Raw genomic sequence first — 21,137 nt, 5'->3', positions numbered from 1 at the left:
GTCACTTAGTTCATCCCAAAACATGGAAAACACCATGCCGTCTGTTAAGGTTATGATTGGTTTGTGTTGCTATTACTTTGAATAATAATGATGATAAAGCAAAATTAAATTCTTAGTTAACAGGGAATTTTCTTATCACCTTTTCTTGTCAGTAAAAAGGATATGTGCATCTGGGTAGGTCCTTACAGCACTCCTCTAACAGTTATTCACTCACTCATCTGTCTGTTCATCCATTAAATGTTTGTTGACTACACAACTGTATCAGGTACAATTTTGGGTTCTGTAGATAAATTGAGGAGAAAGCAAGGTCAGTTTTCTTTGTATTTACTTTTCAGGTAGATGTTCACATGCAGTCTCTCCTGGAAGTCGTACCAGCTTGAGGCAGGAAATGTGTTCATGATACCTTTCACTGTTATTGCAGAGCCTGGTGTATTTCTTTGTACAAGATATATATACACTAGGAAGTGTCCCCACACATACAGGACAGCTGGGAAATTTGGAGGAAATAGCCCTAATTTGACCTTCAGGATATGTCACATGAGACTCACATGTGTGGATGACTGAAATGAGACTCATGAAGTCTTTTTAACCCTCTATAGTTTCTCTACATATAAATGATTGAAGCATAGTAAAACCTGGACATCAGAGGCAGAGAGTGCTGGAATCTCAGGTTACATGCTGTGGAATAATCCCTTTTTATACTGTGTGAATATATGTCACTATGATTTGTTTAATAAACAAGCTGACTGGCCAATAGCTGAGTAGGATGAAGTTAGGCAGGAAAGCCAAACTGAGAACAATGGGATAAAGAAGGGCAGAGTTAAAGAAGTTGCCAGCTGGACACTGAGGGAGCAGGAGATGAACATGCCATGCTCATAAAGGTACCACCATGTGGCAGAACATAAATTAGGAATATAGGTTAACTTAAAATGCAAAAGCTAGTTAGTAATAAACCTGAGCTATTGGCCAAGAAATTTGCAATAAGCATTAATATAAGCCTCTGTGTGGTAATTTGGAAGTGGCTCCCAGGGTGGGAAAACTCCACCTAGAGCTACACTCTTAACTGAGGAACTGAGAGAAATTATGTAACCTCTAAGATTCCTTATTTGTAAAATGAAAACAAAAAGACAACCTATCTAATGGGTTTGGTAGGAGGGTTATATAAGAGCTGATTACATGGAAAGAACTTAGTTTATGATAAATATTAATAAATGCTAGCTTATTAAATGGTAAGTCCCTAAGGAGATTTTGCAATTTTTGCCAGTTATGAATGAATAACCTGGTATTACAGAAACACTTGATTTTCAACAGCCACACAAATAATACGGAGGTAGATGCCATTCTCTGTCTTCAGTTCTGTGAGCTTTCCTCATGATGTGTATCCGTTAGTCAAAAGAATGTGCATAACAGAACTGTAAGCAAATATTTAATTCTAGTAACTGGTATATCTGCTCTGTTGTTAGCAGTTTTGAAACTTTCCATGGCTTCCAAGTTTGAACAAATCAGTGAATATGTTTAAAATAATAGGAGCCAAGTTTCTCGCTATTGAGCACAAAAATTACAGTTATGGAAAGAAGAGAGACAAGATTCTGTGTTATTGGATTATAATTGAAGTGTTCAGATATTCATATGTATGATTTATGCACATACTTACATCCATATAATAGTATTAATATTTATCCACTTGTATGTTTCATACCCTGTCTTTGCTTACACAGGTAATACTTAGAAACAGTGACTCCACAGTAGCAATGAGCTTGCCCTAGTGACAGATCTCAGTTTGAAGGGGACTCCACTACCCAACTCCAGGATGCGTTGAATCTTCAAATAAACAGTCAAAATGGATTATAATACACTAAGTAAAGGAAAAATCCAGAAGTCCAAAGTGAGATTAGTAAACTCATTAAGGAGAAAGGGAAATTCTTCCATACAGGACAGTGACTAACTTACAGTAACTAATATACATAAAGAACTATGGAATAGAAAAGTCATTATCATTAGGCGTGGAACTAGCCGATGGAATGTTGTTATAGAAGGAGATATTTGCATAATCTCAGCATGTTCTGATTGCCTACTAATTCCAAAGAAGAAAGCCTTAAATTCATAGAGGAGAAACCTGAGGGAACTCGTTCAACCCCATACCAGCTCATGTGGGTAATGATGTGCTTTTCTTCCCAGCCATCAGGCCAGGGATGTGTCTCTGGTAGTTTAAAACAGGTTGTAGTGAAAATGTCTATAATAAATATTGATATTGCTTACCCCTACAAATGAGAGTTTTTTCCCCAGGACAGTTATTCCAAGCATGTTAATGATACAGACCAAGTGATCAAGGCTAGTGTTACCAACCTGAGACAAATGGGTATTATGTGTCCAAAATACCACCTGCACCAAACTCTGGCCTTCTGCTTCTTTCCGCATTCCTTCCAGTAGAGTTTTTGGCTAGTCAGCATGTAGATTGTGCAGTTCTGTTGTTGCTGATGCTCCTTCATGGTGGTGATGATAGCGTCAGGACATGCCAGGCAAGTACTCTGCCACCAAACTAAATCCCAGCTTCTTGGAGGTTTCTTCAACCAGAGCGGTGTCTACCACAAAGTGCTCTATACTATGTTTAAAGTAAACACCTTGTACCCCCAAGGTATTGTGTGTGTGTAGCAGTGGCATTTCAGATCTGTGGTGGAGGGGAGGGGTACTTCAGTCACCACCAGCAGGTGGTCTTGCTGACACTAGTAGATCCATAGGTGGACTGGAGGCAGATTGTTAAACTTGAGTATTGTAATAACTGAGTGAAGAGCTAAGGGGTCACTTTAGTTCTGTTACAGGTAAATGGCAAAAAATAGTAACCCATATGGAAAACAGAATTATAAATATCATGTGGCCATTCTAGAAAATATAGTCAGCCAGCACTGTAATTGGGAAAGGTGAGGGAGCTACTCATTGTATACTTGGATATGTTTGTTGTTTTGTTTTATTTTGTCTTGTTTTGAGCTAGGCTCTTTCTGTCTAGCCCTGGCTGTCCTGGAACTCTCTATGTAGACCAGACTGGCCCTGAACTCATAGAAATGAACCTGTCTCTGCCTCCTAGGTGTTGGGATTAAAGGCCTGCAATAGCACACTGGGCAACTTGGCTGAGTTTCGGAGCCTTTCTAGTACCCCTTCACTCCTTTTTATTCTCTTTCATTAAAAACGAAACTTCCTGAAGTGGCAGTGCACCCCTTTAATCCAGCACTTGCAAGGCAGAGCTGGGTGGTTTCTCTGAGGCCAGCCTGGTCTACATAGAGAGTCTGAGGCCAGCTGGGGCTAAGTACTGCAACCCTATCACAAAAAAAGAAAGACAGGGAGATGGGGGAGAGGAGAGATGGCAAGTGTGGGCCTGGTGAGCTCATGAGGATGTATTCCTTTCCCTACTCTTACAGGATTTATTCCTTTTAAAGGTTACCTTTTTTGAGCCGGGCGGCGGTGGCGCACGCCTTTAGTCCCAGCACTCGAGAGGCAGAGGCAGGCGGATCTCTGTGAGTTTGAGGCCAGCCTGGGCTACAGAGAAAGGCCCAAAGCTACACAGAGAAACGCTGTCTCGAAACCCCCCCCCCAAAAAAAAATAAAATAAAATAATAATAATAAAATAAAAATAAAAAAAAGAAAATTAGCTTTTTTTGAACTGAATTTGAGTGCAATAAAAGTTAAATTTTCTTGAGACAGGGACTCACAATATAGTCCAAACAGGGCACGACCATTTCAATGCTGGAGTCATTGCCACAAGCTGACAAAATTGCAAAAGTCACAAACTGTAGGTGTGTAGTTCACTGTGTTGTAAGAAGTGCATAAAGTGTTTGAGCTGTCACAACTGTGACACAGAACCTTTCCTGTCAGCCCAAAATTTCTCTCATATCCGACCCCTGTCAGCGGGACTGGAACTGTGAACTTTTGTCGCCTGGGGTTACTAATCTAGATTGCTAAATACACAAGATTATAAATGTGGCTTTGGTGCCTTGGTCCTCTAAGCATACTGCTTTTAGGGTTCGTCCAGGTGTTGTGTGTACCATAGCTTCTGCCATTCTTGCTGCCGTTCTAGGTTCTCTCTACCTAGGCTATCCCACACACTTGATTCATGTAGCGGGTAATAGGTTGTTACCTCTTGGCTGGTTCCAGTTTTTAGCCAGTGAATATAATTACTAAGAAGTTCTTTAACATTATTACTTGTGTTCTTCCTTGTGTAGTAGAGATAAGTACCAGCTTTGTTAAGAGTAACTGAGAGACCCATCAAGAGAAAACCTACTGGGTGGGGGTGCTGCTGGCTGAGCTGTCCTCATGATGTGACCGACACACTCGGCAGTTTGGTTTCTCAGCTTTCTGCGCCTTGGTAGCCTTCCTCCTTATAACCTTTTCTCGTGGATATTAGGCCATCAACCATGTTCGTCCAGTTTGAAATCTTTCTAGAGTCAAGGCCCACTAAACCTTGTTTATTTTCATTAAATACAATGCCTAGTATAATGTTTTCCACAAATATAATGATAAATACTTAGTGGCTCATTTGAATTCTTCAAGCTTTTCCTTGGATACCTGAGTGGTTTTTATTAATTCTTTAGGTCCACTATTACATTATCTCTAGATTGTTATAAAATATGTTTCTTTGAGCAAAGATAGTTTTATTCCTACCTATGCATTATAATCATTCACTATGTAACTTATGAGTAGATTTCAAATTGTTTATGGCCCTCAGGGTTTTTTAAAATGTGGATTGTGTTTTTGCTGTTGTTCAATTTTAAAATGAGGTTACATGAAAGAAAAAATGAGATTTCCTTTCATGTCTGATATTCCAAGATTTCATGAAATGCTGACCTAATCAGAAAGGACTTCTAACCTGATCAGAAAGGGAGAGGGCAGCAGAGAGGGCTGGCAAAGCACGAAGGAGGTAGGAAAACAGCAGTGTACCACACTTCATCCCATGGCAGATAGCATGCAGACCCTCTCAAGGGGAGTACCGGTTGTGGTAAGAGGTGTTTTGCACAGCTTTATGAAAGGAACTCAGCCCATGGTCCTTTCTCTGGTCAGTTCAGAACGTCAATTACCTGGCAGCTTCTCACTGCTGGGTTTTGCCATTGTTTATCTTGGGAACCATGCTTGTATCATACCATCTCTGTTCTGTTTCTGGCATTGTGAATAATGCCCCCTTTCCCTTCTCAGACACACATCCAACAAAGAGTCTTGTAGCCATTTCATGTCCACTAGCTTAGAATCTAGCTAGTGCTCAGACTCGGACATGGCTGCTTCCTGAGAGAATGCTGAAGACTCTGAAGTCAGTGGGATGATCTATGTCATGCAGTGCTACTGAGGTTAACCTAGTTGAGCACTCTGTTCTAACACGTCCAAGAAAGTCCTGCCTGCTTACAGAGGACTCCAGCTCCACCTAAAGACTTACCCCCTCTTTTGTGTTCCTCTTCCCTTCAATACTCCTCCATCTGCATCCCCACAACTTAGGCAGGGCATGAGAAAAGCCAGTTATTTAATATGCACTGCCCATTTTCCATGTAAATAAAGTTAAAGATTACAAAGGAGAAGACATGTAAATCAATAGCAAATGCATGATATCACTATAGAATGGCCACAGCACATACTAAGGGCATCCAGGGCTGAGTAGTTGATTTAGGAGAGACAGGAAAAAGAAGGGCAGGATTTTGAGGTTTGCGCAAGAGGGCTAGTGTGCATCATGTAGGGGGTTGGGTGGGTGGACCAGGGCATTCCAAGAAGAGGAAGAAACATGTGCAGTGATCCTTAGCCAGAAAATACGTGGTGTGAAGGGGAGGCAAAAGTAGCCTCGTCTGACTATCCATTTGTTGCGATATACTAGTTTGGAACTGAGTGTGAGACAAGACCTTGGACCACATCCAGGGGGGTGTTGTTGTTAGAAGTACCAGAAGGGACCTTATTTCACATTTAGCATGGACCCCTGATGATTCCATTTGAGTGAGGTGTGGGTGTATTTTCATTCTGGGGCTTTACACTACAACATTACCACATGCATTGACCAATCTCAGTACAGGCTTTCCTTATGTTGCCGTATAATTAGAAGCCAGTGAACTGAAGTTCCACAGCGGTACATAGACTGGTAGTGATAGCTTTATGGAATTGTTTATTTTTAGTTTGGCAAAGGCTAGGCAGTAAATATCTCAATTAGTAAACTAAAGCAGCATGGATGAGAAATGCCCACAAGGAGATCAGGAGTTTGAAATAACTGAGTCACTTAATTGAAGGAAACCCTTGTGTTGCTTCTCATAGAGCTTGAAGAACCCACCCAGCAAGGGTTTCAAATGTTATTTGCAACATACATACAGTGTTGGTGCGACAGGGGTCTTACCCTTGCTCAGGCTTGACTTGTTTAGGAAGTTCCTCTCTGGATGGGGATGCAGCTGAGGAGGCAGAGTGCCCGACATGCACCAAATCCTGGGGTCAGTGCCCAGACCTCCCAAAGCTGGCAACGATGGTGCATGTGTACAGTCCAGTGCTCAGGAGGAACAAGCAGGAGTGTCATCAATCCAAGGTATTCCTCAGCTACATAGCAAGTTGGAGGCCACCCTGCCTACATGAGACCAGGCTCAACAAAACAAAACAACCAAAGGAAGTTCTCTGTTAAGAAGAGCCACTGATGGGATGCTGTCTTCAGCCTACAATCCTGTCAGCATGACCCCGAGGGACATTTTCTTATGAAGTGATGAGGGAAGTAGTTCATGTTCTCCTTCCTGTCCCATCCACAGAGTGCAGCCTGATGTGTGAATGTACTTAATGTAAGCAGGCATGCAGTGCAGGCCTCTCCTCTTTAGTCTCCTTCAGTGTATTGGAAGCTGTATCTTGCATCTTGGAAGAAAACCAGAAGTAGTCCACAAGGCTTATTTTTAAAATAAATTTTGCTTAAACTAGGAACTAAGTCATGTTCTTCCTAGAATTTCACAATCTTAGGAAATAGTGACCGTTCAGAAGATGAAAGGTTAATGATAGTACAAGACAGAAAGGCTAGAACAACATCAACAACAAAAAAGTGTGTGTGCTGTGAAGATGCAAAACACAAGCTCAGCTGGCAGAAGTGCTTGTAAGGGAACAGCCTAAGGGCCTGAGTCCGGTCCCCAGGGCCCACATGCCTAATGGAGAAAACCAGAAACCCCATTCCCGCTAGGTGCACACCGTCCTTCACACCTGCACACACACACACACACACACACACACACACACACATTAATAAAAATAACCAGGTTCCAAACTACAAGTGTTTAGCTGTTATGATTTTGTTTTAATTCTTAAGGCTTTACCCTTTAGTCCGTCTGGACTTATGGCACGTGTGCTCCACTGGATAGTCCTTTGGATTCTCTCTCTCCAGCAGAGTGGAGAGACTGCAGGAAGATTAGCCTCTGCTGCTATACTTTACTACCTGTCTGATGTCTGTGGTCTGTGGGGGAACGATGGAGGTCTGTGCACCTGCAGGTTATGCCTCTGCCTGTCTCTCTGTTTTGCAGACTGGAAAAAGATAGCATTCAGCAAAGCTTTAGCAACGAAGCAAAGACCCGAGCCCTTCAGGCCCAGCAGAGAGAGCAGGAGCTGACACAGAAGATACAGCAAATGGAGGCCCAGCACGACAAAACTGGTGGGTGGTAGGGAGAGATTAGAGCCTGGGCACTTGCTCACAAGCCAGGCCCACGCCTTACTGTGAAATGACATCAGGAACACCTGTAACCTTTGGCTGGCCGAAGGGAGCAGATGCTAACTACACCGGAGATTCCGAATTACATATTAGTTAGCGTTTAAAAGAGAAAATGGAAAGTATTGCCCACTGTCTGTTGATTTCAGAGTGCTGCTCTCACATCTGTTGCACCATCTGGATTATGAGTTTATTTACCTGTGTTCAAGAAACGTAAAGCTGAGAGAGACCACAACAAAGTAGAAAACAAAGGGCTTTTTTTTGGCTGGGTTTTCAGGCACACATGTTATATAAAGAAAATAGCATCAGAAGCTCTGCGGGAAACGCTCTGAGCTTACAGTTAGAGTCTCCTGAATAGCACTGAACAGTTCCCACAGTACACACATTATAGCTACTCTAAAAGCCTAATGAGTTTGCCTCAGCATCCAAACTGGAGAAAAGCTTTAGCCATTAATCGGTTCTTAATTCACTGTCGCAGCTGGATGTAATTCAGTGGCTCCAAATTGATATGTTCCTTTATTTAATCTTTGCAGCTTCGAACATTTTTAGCATTTGTATGATTTTCCCCACCTCCCCCAATGCGGTCGAGAGTGATGCTTAATCCTCTGCATTCTTCAGCTTCTCACAACTGCCGCTAAAATTCGCTAATACAAGGCATGGACCACAGCTGGCAGCTTGGCTAAAAATCGCCATCTTTCATCACGTTGGCACTGTTCTGCAGCCCGAGTTGGCCGGTAACTCTTTACCTTCAATTTGAAAGTAAAATGCACTTTGAAAGCCGGCAGGCAGTTTGATGGGTGCCGTCGGAGCGATGTAGTTCCTTTCGCTTTTGAGTTGTGTGTTCACAGACAGTGTTAGTCAAAACAAGACGGTGTCAGTCATTATAATTCCACACCACATACTCCACGCTGATTGTACCATTAAAACAAAAGTTTAATTGATCCTGTCTCTTCCAGAAAAAAATGTTGCTTAATTTTAGTGCCTTGATTTACTTTGCTTTGTATGCTATATGCTTTTTTTTTGCGACCATTAGCTTAAATTGAAAAGGAAAAAATTACTTACAGATGAATTTCACAGGATTTAATGCATATTATATTTAATGGTATGGTAAAAAATGATTCCACCTATTGGTAACAAATGGGTATTCTGTTCATTAATGATTTATTTACTTATTAAATGATTTATTTACTTACAAAGGCAGCTACCATGCTGCCTCACATAGTTTCTTCTCAGCATTTAGCCAGAAGAAAGGAAAATCCTCAAGATTTTGCAGATTTTTTTTTTTTTTTTTTTTTTTTTTTTTTTTTTACTAAAACACCAAGAGGAGTTCATAGGAGAAATTATCATTTGGCCCCCACTGCTAGCAGAACTATCCTGGTCCAAGAGTCTTGGGCAGAATCTGAGGGTTGGGTAAGGTTTTAATGGTTAAAATTGTCTTTAAAATCTTTTATTTTGCAAATAAACACAAGTCACATTCTTTTCAGTGTCTAGCCAGAGCTTTCATGAAGCACGTACTATTAAAGTATGGTCTAGTTTTTAAAGGCAGTTGTGTAACTTCACCTATAACTGGAGAATATGCAGGCTCCAAGGGGGTAAAATATGAGATAAGAACTGTCGAGCATCAGCTACAGTGTAACAGAGAATTCCTCGGTTTTAGTTTCGAATTATCTGGTTGTGAGAATTTTTGACACTGTTTATAGTAAAATTGTCAAAATAAAAATATAATATCTTGCATACTTCAAAGATATAAGCATTTATGACTTCATTTGAGATATTTGACAGTTTATGAGCATGCTAAAATGTTACACAAGCTGATATGATCAAAATTATTCCGGGTATACAAATATATTATGAAAATAAACGTCTCACAAGAGTCAGTGAACCACCAGATAAGTCCTTGCTCTTAGGACCCTGGCGGTGGTCTGGTGGCTCTGGGCAGGGCGCAGTGTCCTGAAGTGCTTAGCACTGTGCATTGGAAGCACTGCAGAGCAAAGCCACACACATCTTATATTGGTGGGTTATTGTTATTTCTAGAAAATGAACAGTATTCGTTGCTGACCTCCCAGAATACATTTCTGACGAAGCTAAAGGAAGAATGCTGTACCTTAGCCAGGAAGCTGGAGAAAATCTCACAAAAAAGCAGGTAGGTGATTGGGCAATATTATAGAATATTCTCAGAAGACTGTCTATTTGATAGCTGAAATTTAGCCTTAAAATTGCATTTTATATACTGTAATGTAACATTAAAATTAGTCATGTGTTTATGTAAGTTTTCTGTGAGAACAGGTTTCTATGTGATATTTTTGGGACTGTCCATGTAGACAACCTTTCAGTCCCAAGGACGGACGCCAGGCCTTGTGCACAGTAACCAAGCACTCTTCACCCAGCCTTACCAGCTTCCCAACTTCCATTTGTCTTCATCGTTATGTATACCTACTAACATGGCTTTTATACTGTTTAGAATTTAAAACCATGGAGTTCAGGAACAAAGGCCAAAATAGCCATTACCGTAATAAAGAATACAAATAGGTCAAGCAGTTTTACAATCTTATGTCGATATTGGTAATGCATTTTAATCTTTTTCCACAGTTCTGTGGGAACACACAGAAGCTGTCTTTAATGCTAATCATTCTAGACATTGAGGAGGCAAAGGTGCTTGGAATAATACACACTTAACTCTCACAACAGCATATGATAGTAATTAACTTCTTTTTTAGATTGAAAAAAAAAAACAATTTGAATAGCTTGTGGGTGGGAGATTTTGCCTAGGTATTGCTGTTACCAATGTCTAGAGTCTTAAGTCTGTGATGGTATGTATACATACTATTAAAGAAAGTTCAGACTTGCTGGATATAGTGACTTGACTTGCAGTCTCAACTCAGCAGGCTAAGGCAGAGGGATTTCTTGACCCCAGGAGTTCTAGGCCAGCCTAGGCATCATAGCAAGAGTCTGCCTCTTAAAAGAGAAGAAGGAGATGAGAGGATTGCTCAGTGACAGTATTACTTGTTGGAAAGGCTAAGAAGGAAAAAAAAATTAACCTTTCAATCCCTGAGGCAAGTCGACATTCCTGGGATGTAATAGTTAAACTGAGAGATAGGGCTCAACATACTAGGCCCTGGGCCCTGATTTTCCTTCTTTAAATTAGTCAGTCATAGCTGGTACAAGCCTAGTGAGCCTGAACTTCAGCACCTCTCACCCAACTGCTGCTTTGTACACTGATCATGTTCCTTCATATCTGACACATAGATGGCACCCAATGCATATTTATTGAATGAATGATAAATGAATAGAAAAAACAGGTGTGCTGCTACCCTCCACATGCTGGTCTGATTCTGGTGCCAGCCTGTTCCTTTGTGGGTGACAAGCAGTCTCAGGAAGGAACTCTTTCCGATTCAGGAGAAACTGGACTTGAATCCTAGTTGTCACTCACTCACTTTGCTGTGTCTGTAATCTTGACTGTGGAGCCCCGTCTCCCTACACCTCAGCTTTGTCAGCTGTGAAAGTACTTCTCTAGCCATGGTACAGGGTGGTTGTGGGATTTCAAAGGACATTTAATGACAGGATGACAAGCACCCATACTGTGTACTGTCACCCCTCGACAAACACAGGGTGTTGGTTGCCGGACTGACACCATACCAAAATCCACAGATGACAGATGCTCCTGTTCTTAACATGGAACAATGTAGTAGGTACATGGAACCTGCCTGTATTCTCCCACATATTTTATTTTTATGTTATTTCCTATTTTTGTGGTGTTAGAAATGGAACCCAGGGCCTAACACATGCTAGGCCAGTAGTCCAGCACAGAACAACACTGTAACCCATTTCCCATATCTTTGAAATTACCTCTAGATTACTTATAGTGCTAGTGCAATACACATACTATGTGATTAGTGGTTAAACTGTACTGGGCACAAACTAACCACAGGGCTACGGGCCTGCCCAGTATGGACCCGGCATTTCCATCTGTGGTTGGCTGAACCACCGAAGAACCCACAGCTGGGGAAGAAAGCTGGAAGACCCAGCACCATGCTTGCCCACCCCGTAGTAAGGGACAGGGGATGCTCTTGCAGCACACACTTCATAACTGGGCAAGATCTGAGTCAGATTGTCTAATGGCCAAAGTCTGTTTTGCAATGAAAATATCTGTAGGGCCGAACAGAACCAAACCGGAAACACTGGAGCTCATGACTTTGTAGGGCAGGCTCTGACACCAGGTTCCATGTCAGAAGGATTAAAATGGTAAACCATGAATTCACTCAAAGCCAAGGCCTTACAAGTAGTGAACATCAATAAATTGTCCTATGTTGATACTTTTTATGTGTTTCACAAAACAGTATTTGAAATAAGTTGTGGTTTTAAGGTTGTGTGTGTTTTCTCGTCAGCCCACCTGGTTTCTCCCCTGATTTCCAAGGAATTAAGACATTTTCACCCTTTCTTTTATGCCCCGTTTGACATTCCATTTTGATGTTACCTTCTGCTGTGAAACCAGCTATAAAGCCCAAAAACCTCAGAATGTTTCTTTTGAAATAAGAATAATAATGTAATAAGACTTATCACTGCAGGGCATGCATCTGTGAGCTCTGTGCCAAACTTTTGGATAAATAACTTCTGTTGGCCTCTGAAGTGAGGGCTTCTTAGCTCCCTAAGTTCTCTCACTATAGAAACTCAATCTCCAGAATAATTGTTTAATTCATGTAGTCATTTCGGTTCCGGTTTTTCTCAAAGTACTATAGGAAAAATTTTAAATGAAAATAAAACATGATTTTTTATTATAAATAAAAAATATTTCCCCCTTTCCTTGCTAAAATTTCTGTAAGCATTTTGTGTTATTCAGAATGCCACTCTAAACAAATGGACCGAGCATTGAAAATATGCTTCCTCACTTATAGATCTAGGCATTTGACTAGAGCTCATCACTAGAGAAGCTGACAGTCTGGGCCCTCTATGCCCACATATCCTGCTTCTCTGCCCAGTCTCCTGCAAGGCTGCTTTCGGAAAATGTACTGATATTCCGTGTGTGTGTGTGTGTGTGTGTGTGTGTGTGTGTGTGTGTGTGTGTTGTGATGCATTTTCTCCCAGAGTAAACTGCACATTGCATTATGACAATGACAATGACTGCCTCTGTCTCGGAAGCCTCCGTAGCCATAGCAGTGTGGTACTCTACAGTGTGCATATAGTGGTGCCTGAAACCGGGAGGGTTGTGAATAGCACGCCCTATTTAAAATGAACACTGAAATCCTGGTTTATACTTTACATCTTTTATAGCTTGTTTTTTTTTTTTTTTTTATCAAAAGGGAAGAGAATTGATTCCCTTTTGTTTTTAATTGACACTAGGCAGACATTCTGGCTGGTTTTAGTTGAAGTGTAAATTTTAGCTACCCCTTCCTGCTGTATCCTCTAGTACATTGAGAACTTACATAATTATGAGGTTGTTGAGGGAGGCAAATAGATAGACTTAAATATCTTTCATGCAATTTATTTTTCTTTATCAAAGTGAAGTCAGTATTCTCTCTCCCTAGACATTTGGAAAAATCCACATTAAAATGCACAGTTTGCATTATGGTCGAAAACCTGGTCTGGGAAGCCCTAGGAAATGCTGGGCACTGGCTGCAGATGAGCCTGTGCCCAGGCCGACAGAGCCCTTACATGGAGAAGATGAAGCAGACTTTGTTCTAGTCTCAATCTTTCTCTCCTTGCATGCTGGAAGGATAGGAATGAGCACAGAACTGGGTCTGTGTGGTTTTGCTTCCCTCAATCGCCTGTCGCTGTCACTTGCTGGGTTGCTAGGCCCGTGGATTGATGTCTAGCACTGCCCATTGTGTATTTGTGATTTGCGTTTTGTAATTAAGAGGAACAATGGGAGTCCGTGGGGTCTCGTTATATATAATGGTTGGTTTAATTTGTTTCACTTCTATCTTGTTAATTGTAAATTGATCATTAAGATTTGAATTCTAATCTGTCACCAGGGTTGTGAGTATTGAGGCTAGAGTAATGATCCTGGTTTTAATCACTGATGATGAGAAACAAATTTTATAATTTTGGTACATATTGCAGCTCATATATTTTAACACTGTATTTTATGGTGTTATAAATATTGTTAAATGACTTTTAGTGTAGTTTTACTATGTGGACTATAATGTATAAATTATATTACTGTTTTGGCAGCAGTAGGTATCCAACTGTGTGAGTTTAATTGAAGTAAAAGAACACACACCCGGTTGAACTATTTTTTTTTTTCTCTTTGCATGTGTAGATGATGTGAGGTTGGGCTGCTACAAAAAATTATATTCTACAAAAGGAGACTGACATTGACCTTCTTTTTGTTAATTGTTACCAAAAGTCAAACCAGAATCCAAAAAAATAAAAAAATTAAGGTGTCATATTTTTCCTTTAAAAGCAATTATCATTATAGTCTGAATTATAGTAGTAAAATGTCTTCCATTCATGCAAGTGCAATTACACGCTGTAGCTGCTACATAAAATGCAGGGAAAGTTCATGCTTCTGAAAAGCCAGAAATTACCTACATTCCCATGAAAATGAATTAGAGTTGCTTTTCCTTTTCTATGGGAGTAGGGTAGATATGGTTTTCTGTTTTCTCTTTTCACTTTGCAAACCACTAGTTGTATCACTATATTCACTATATTGTCAGCACTACCCAAATAAAGAATGATGTATGTACACATAGAGCAAAGCTGTATTGCATGACAGAACTGGGAGGCAAGTTGCCATTATAAATAAAGGGGAAAAATCCCAAAGTAGAAAAGACAGGAAAGATAGTTACAATAGCACATATTACAGTAATCTATACTTTAAAAATAACACTTATGTTTCTGTGCTTACTGAAGACATCTCACTGTAGGGAATCATAAGGAAAAATTAAGGAAACATTTTCCTGTGACATTGCTATCTCAAGAAAATCACTGCTATTTTCATATGCTTCTTGTCAGTGGTTTCTCATGTGTATGTAAATGTGTCCTATACAACAGCTTCTATCATGATAGGTTCATGCAGTCTATGCAGTTTTACACCTGCTTTCTACCTGTCTCCCTAATGAACACGTTTCTCTGTCAGTGAATACTCCAGAAACAAGACTGTAATCAATCACTTACTCGTGTTCATTCGATGTGTATGACATTTTCAACTTTTAGCTATTGTAGTAATAATTGAACTATAACTCTGTACACAAATTTGGATGATTCTTTTAAAAGGGAATTGTTACTTCAAAAGCCAGACACACTCTTCAGGGCTGCTAATGTGTGTTATTTTGTGTAGGTGTTGAATTAAATTCTTCTCAGTACATATGTCCCTATATAAATATGTGACAGCAAGAAGTAAAAGGTTCAAAGAAAAAAGGATGACCATGAGCACTGTACTGTGGGTAGAACTGTCCCTTCAGAGCTGGACACATAGGATAAGAGACCCACATGCAGGACTGGCCATTGCTAGCCTTAGACAACTCGTTAAATTACATTTCCCTCACAGAGAAAGGAAACTCACGATTACTTCCTAGGGTATTTGAGATCATCAAAAGATGTATTTGGTACAGAGTAGGGATGAAATAAATATTTGACAGTAACATCAAATCTTACTATGCATTTCTTCAAATAGTAATAAAATTGACCATTTTATAAATATCATTTCATGTTCTGCCTTCTAGGGAAATTTTGCATATTTCTTCTATTTTTCAGAATAGAAAATTTGTTAGTTACAGCACTTTAATGGTACTTTTAACCCTCATCTGCCCGATTTTCATGAATATTTTTGTAATGTTTTATTTCTTTAATTAATAAACTTTTTAAGGGCAGTTTAGGTTCACTAGTAAAATCAAGCAGTAAGTACACAGTCCTGAGTGTACAGATCCTCACCAGGACACTTCCCTGCCCTCCCCACCCCATCAGTCCTGACTTCACCAACAGCCCTGACCTTCTCAAAATGTCTCCCTTGTTCCTATTCCTCTTTCATTTTGTTGTTAAAAATTGCTTTCAAAATAACTTTTAAAATACGAGTCCCTTGTAAAACTTGATAAAATAAGAAAAATATAGACAAACAAAAGGGAAAGAATTCTACCATCCAGAAATTATCAGTATTAATATTTGGTGCATGCCCAAATAACTTAGTTGTAAAATAGAATTGCATTATGCATGCTGATTTTAATGTTTCCCCTTTCTTATAAAAATATTACATTTTAGGTCAATTAATAACTTCTATCATATGAGCAAGATAGCCAATGCCCTCCCTGTTTATAGAATTCTTGATCAAATTTCCATGTATCCTGTTTAGACAAAGATTCTCTCTATAAGAAGTACTGCAATGATTATAAACATAAACATGGCTTTTCAAATATATGATTTTTTAAATGTGAACATTTTATATTTTGATATTGTCTATTTTTCTTTGTGCTTTTCTTTGAAAATGGTGCCTCTTTTCTTGGAAGCAGCCTGAGGCTAGGTGCATGTTCCTTTCCTTGGGTTTTATTTTATTTATTTGTTTGTTTGTTTGTTTGTTTTGTTTGTTTGTTTGTTTGAGACAGAGTTTTTCTATGTAGTTTTGATGCCTGTCCTGGATCTTGCTTTATAGACCAGGCTGGCCTCAAACTCACAGAGATCTGCCTAGCTCTGCTTCCTAGAGTGCTGGGATTAAAGGTGTTCACCACTGCCACCAGACCATGGATTTTTATTATTTTTCCTAATCTGGTTTAAAGACTTTTTTCCTTTTGGAATTTATTTCAGTATATGACAGGAGATGGTAGTTTGGGAAGAAATACTAAATTCAAATATTATTATAGCTTCTAGATTACTTTTTGTATTGTGTATGATTTTGAATGGATAGACACATGAGTCATTTATTCGGGAATGTGGATTACTTCAAATGAGGGTGTACTTATAGCAGGAGAGGCAAATGCAGAGAGAGCACCTGAGCTGAGATTACAAAGGAGCTGAGCCTTACTCTGCCTTATCTGGAAACTGGTGAGAAAGGTGAGGCATGGAACACAGTTGAGAAAGGTAACTCTGAGGAGATGTCTGGGTGAACAGCGGTGGTTTCACAGCCATGCTGAGTTGTGGAAAGTGAAGGTACTGGTCTGAACAAGCTCCCTGCAGTGTGCAGCAAAGATAATGACAAAGGGAGGGTGGGCTGAGCTGACATTGCTCCTCCCCTGACAGCATCGTGGAGGGACTTTGGGATGAACAGTTTGTAGAGTAAGATTTCCCCTAGCAAATCCAAAGTCCTCCTGACTAGAGCAAAAGACACCCTTGCATAATAAAGCAGTCCTTTCTGGGGAGGGAACTAATTTCATGTCAAAAGTGTTTTTGATTAACTTAAAAATGACTTACAATGTAGAGAAATTTAACTGTGACTTCTACCTGATGAGACAGTAGGCATGAGGAAATGGTGTCAATTTGCTGGCAATTTGGTTTTTTAAAAGGACACAACTGCCGGGCAGTGGTGGCGCATGCCTTTAATCCCAGCACTTGGGAGGCAGAGGAAGATGGATCTCTGTGAGTTCGAGGCCGGCCTGGGCTACCAAGTGAGATCCAGTAAAGGCGCAAAGCTACACAGAGAAACCCTGTCTTGAAAAAACCAAAAAAAAAAAAAAAGGACACAACTTTCCTTGGATATCTTCCTGATCTGCAAATGTTTAAGAGTTGCGTTTGTCATCTAAGACACTGAAGATGTAGTTTATGTCCTGAAAGACATCAGCTGTCACCATGGAGACATCTGGGGATTTGGGTCTGAATGCAGGTCATCCTTCTCCACTCCTGTTACAGCATTGACTGTGTGCAGTGTAGGAGCAGAGTGGGAAGAAATGAAGACATTGCTTTTCAGAATATAGACTTCTATGGTAGGTCAGTCCCATTGTAATTAGAGCTGCTCAGTCTATACAGTGCTCTAACTATAGTCCCTTAAATACACATACTCTTTCTTCTACATGGCATTTTGAATTTGCTGAAATATTTCTTTGATATATAAAATATTTTTCCGTCATTATTATGCCTTGAGTATAGAGTTTAGGAGAGCTCAAAGGTTTGTACGATAAAAATACAATCTAGTAAGGTGACTCTTTACCTTCTATTATTTCTGTGTTTCTGCCCTCTCTAGATCAGAAATAGTTCGCCTCAGTCAAGAAAACAGATATATGTGTGACAAGTTGGAAAAGTTACAGAAGAGAAATGATGAATTGGAGGAACAGTGCATCCAACACGGGAGGGTTCATGAGACGATGCAAGAAAGGTAATGTGTGTCTACAGTTGCCCAATGAGTGTGTCGGCGTCACAGACAGGAGAGGTCCTGGGGAATAAGTAGACATTAGGATTGTTAAACTAACCAGCTGTATGCTCAGCACATAATACTTTTCTATAGTTTTCTTTTGGTACTTGGAGTATTCTCATTGCATGCAGAGAAAGGCACACATTCTCTTATTTTCTAAAGATAATAGCCTGGAATTACTATAGAACAGTGGAGGAACCACCCCCCTTTTGAGTATACACGGACATTATTATAGCATAACAAGATTCAGACCTTTCCTCCTAGCTAGTAGGCTCTAATACATGTAAGATAAAGCATGCAATAGAGCTGAAGTAGAGCCTTCGTTGAGTCTGCATTATGCAGACACAGGGGCTTTTCAGTAATGCTTCTCTAAGCAGTCAGTCAGCATGTCTGAGCTTCTGTGTCTTTACCCACATGCTGTTGCTGATGATACTTTTATCACAAGATGGAGTAAGTCACTGGCTCATATTAGCCACCTCCTGGGGACCACCCATGGTGCCACTCTCTTTTCTAGAGACGGAAACTGAGTTTACAGGGAGTAAGGGGTTTGTTCAACGTCACATTTGGAACACATGATAGGGTTCAAACTTAAGTCTTGAGTGATTGATTCCAAATTCCTTTTCCCTTTTGTGTAGTATTTGGTTAGTGTTTTATTTTGTTGTAATAAATATAGACCCCTTTTATGGATATACAATTTCTAAACTCTGGTCATAGGGTTCCCCCAAGAATAAAATCTATGTATTTTGTAGCAACAGTAAGTAGATTTCTGTAGACTTGGACTTGGGTACTGAACAGCTACCAGCTTTCTCATGGAGATGGCTTCATGCCTCCCAAGCTTCCAGCTCTACTCCATCCTCCAGAGACCTGTGACTTTTCTTTTCCCATTGATATAATTAGGGGAAAGTGGAAATGTATGTCAATTGCACTTTCTTAAACTTAAGGTAAACAGCATTGGGGGAGACAGTAGTGCTATATGTTGATACCTTGACGACTTGCTTTAAGTAGAGAGGGACCAGCCTGAAGGAGGACTGCCTTCCCTAACAGCATGTTACAAGGAATTAGCCCTTCATTTGTTAACTCATGTGATATTTACTTAAACCCAGACACTCTTCTGTTAGAAGTCAACAAACTTGGTTTTTTCATAAGGGTCCAAGGAGTAAATATTTTAGTCTTTATAAGCTACATTTGTGTGTGTGTGTGTGTGTGTGTGTGTGTGTGTGTGGTCTTTTACACTGGCATATTGCTTTTTAATTCATAAACTGCACTTATGTTCACTGTGATGTGCCTTGAGGCAAACCTTGAAAGGAACTGCTATTGTCATCTTTGTTTCCAGATGGAAACTAAGGCCTGGAGAGGGAAATGTACCAACTGGAGGTCAGAGAGCAAATGAATGATTGGTCTCTTCAACAAATATGTATTGATTACCACTATGTGTCATGTGCTACAAGGTATCCATCACATGCTGAGAACAAAACAGCAAAGCAGATATGGCTGCTCCCTCTGGTGGAGCTTGCATGTTTTTAGGGAAGCTGTCCTTCAGAGCTAGGTCTAGGCTGGAGGAAGAACTGTCCCTTAGTTTTTGGAGAACATTTGAAACCTTTAGGGATAAATGTATCATTGGGATGAATTAGTAAGAAGGAAGGAAGGGCCACTGACCCTCAACAGCAAGCTACACTTTCAAAAATAAGGTCAAAAACCAACAAAAAAGGTTGCCGCAAAGCAACCTGATCAATACCTGGAAAGGACTGTTATTCATTCTGATGATAAACCTGCCATGGGAAGAGGAAGCATTCAAGCCAATGCTAGGCACACAGTAAGATGGAAAACATGTTAGCCTTGGGAACATGCGCATCACCAGTTAAGTCAGCAAGAGTAGTTGTTGATGGAGAATAGGTGCAGATGGTAGATTAAGGTGAGTTGAAAGTTAGAGTGGTTTGAAAATCTGAAATAGCCATTCATCACTTTTTCATGAAATGAGATGCAAGGAAATACAGAAAGCCAGAACAGCCAGCTCACAGTGGGGCATGTACCGGGAGCACGTACATTTTAGAGCAAAGAGGTTTTTTTCTTAAGTTGGAGTAGATGTAAATGCATTGAATATTATTATCATAAAGCTCAACCAAGTTTCAGTGTACAAGAAAGAAAATTAGATGTTTCCTCTGAAGTGAACATAGTCTTGAAACTTACATGTTAAAATAATGGCTGTTTTCTTCTCTGTTTTAAAATGAGTACCTAGTCACGTGTTCCTCCTGGAAAATAAGCAGGATGCAAGCCCCTTGGTATGCAGAAGGATCCAGGCAGTCAGTAGAGTTCTGCAGAAGGCTGTGCTCTCTCATATGGCCACAGACTGACTGCAGCCTCAGCAGACCTGGCTGTGCTGTGAGGCCATCCTGTGCCACTTTCTTTCTGGAGAAGTGAGCAGTTTGTTTGAGTCCGATTGAAGCATGCAAGCTAATAATGAGGTTAATCTTGGTAATTCTGTAACCAAGGGGATCATCTGTGTGAAACCCCCACATTATGTTATGATAATGGAAACTTCATTCAAAAGCCACTGTTAAAAATAGAAAATACAATATTAGATTTTATATAATGCAGCATTTGATTTTGTAGAATTAAGACTATTCACAATTTTCCAAGAAGTACTTAGAATCTAAACCTGAAATTATAATCTGTACTCCATCATTTTCAGACAAAAGAGGAGTGCTATAAAAATATCAGATTATATATTCAGAAAATAAGAATTCCAAAAAATGCAGCTATTTTAATTTGTTTGATTCTATAATATGAATTTAATTTCAATTTTGACATTTTAGGGTATATTTTGGTGCTATAATGTATTTATGTTATTGGCCAATCATGTCCCTTTCTTATATAATTAATCCATTAAGCGATATATATATATATGAAATAGTGACATTATTTATGAAATAGGAAATTTCATTATAAATTTTCACATTTATGACTATTTTAAATGATTTTTTTTTTTACTTGAAAGTTCCCTGCTTGTGGTATGATGCCATAATAAGAGAATTTTTTAGCAGTCCCTAGGAGAATTCTCAAAGCTGTGTTTCTATGAAAGGATTTGAGAGTCTAGAGAAATCTGAGGATGCTGAGTTAGGAAAAAAGGCAAGGTTGTGAAGGTTCTGAGAATAGACAGGTGTCAAAACACCAAACATTAAGCAG

At 39.8% G+C, this 21,137-nt stretch overlaps 1 protein-coding gene across 8 annotated transcripts in view; it reads left to right on the top strand.

Annotated features, from left to right (window-relative positions):
• The window catches only part of Sdccag8 (SHH signaling and ciliogenesis regulator SDCCAG8), a 202,756-nt gene that overhangs the window by 117,738 nt on the left and 63,881 nt on the right, over positions 1-21,137 (top strand). For all 8 annotated transcript variants that reach the window (XR_004946180.1, XR_004946179.1, XR_004946181.1 and 5 more), the window contains 3 exons: positions 7,503-7,630; positions 9,719-9,827; positions 17,787-17,918. Coding sequence is in view for 3 of the 8 variants with exons in the window: in XM_036202138.1 (XP_036058031.1) it covers positions 7,503-7,630; positions 9,719-9,827; positions 17,787-17,918 (369 nt within the window). In the remaining 5 variants the exon portion in view is untranslated. The remainder of the gene's footprint in view (positions 1-7,502; positions 7,631-9,718; positions 9,828-17,786; positions 17,919-21,137) is intronic.

The sequence above is a fragment of the Onychomys torridus genome, chromosome 11 (genome assembly GCF_903995425.1).
Source record: "Onychomys torridus chromosome 11, mOncTor1.1, whole genome shotgun sequence".
Taxonomy (NCBI): domain Eukaryota; kingdom Metazoa; phylum Chordata; class Mammalia; order Rodentia; family Cricetidae; genus Onychomys; species Onychomys torridus.
The sequence above is the reverse complement of the archived record's forward strand: the minus strand, read 5'-3'. Positions and strand labels throughout refer to the sequence as shown.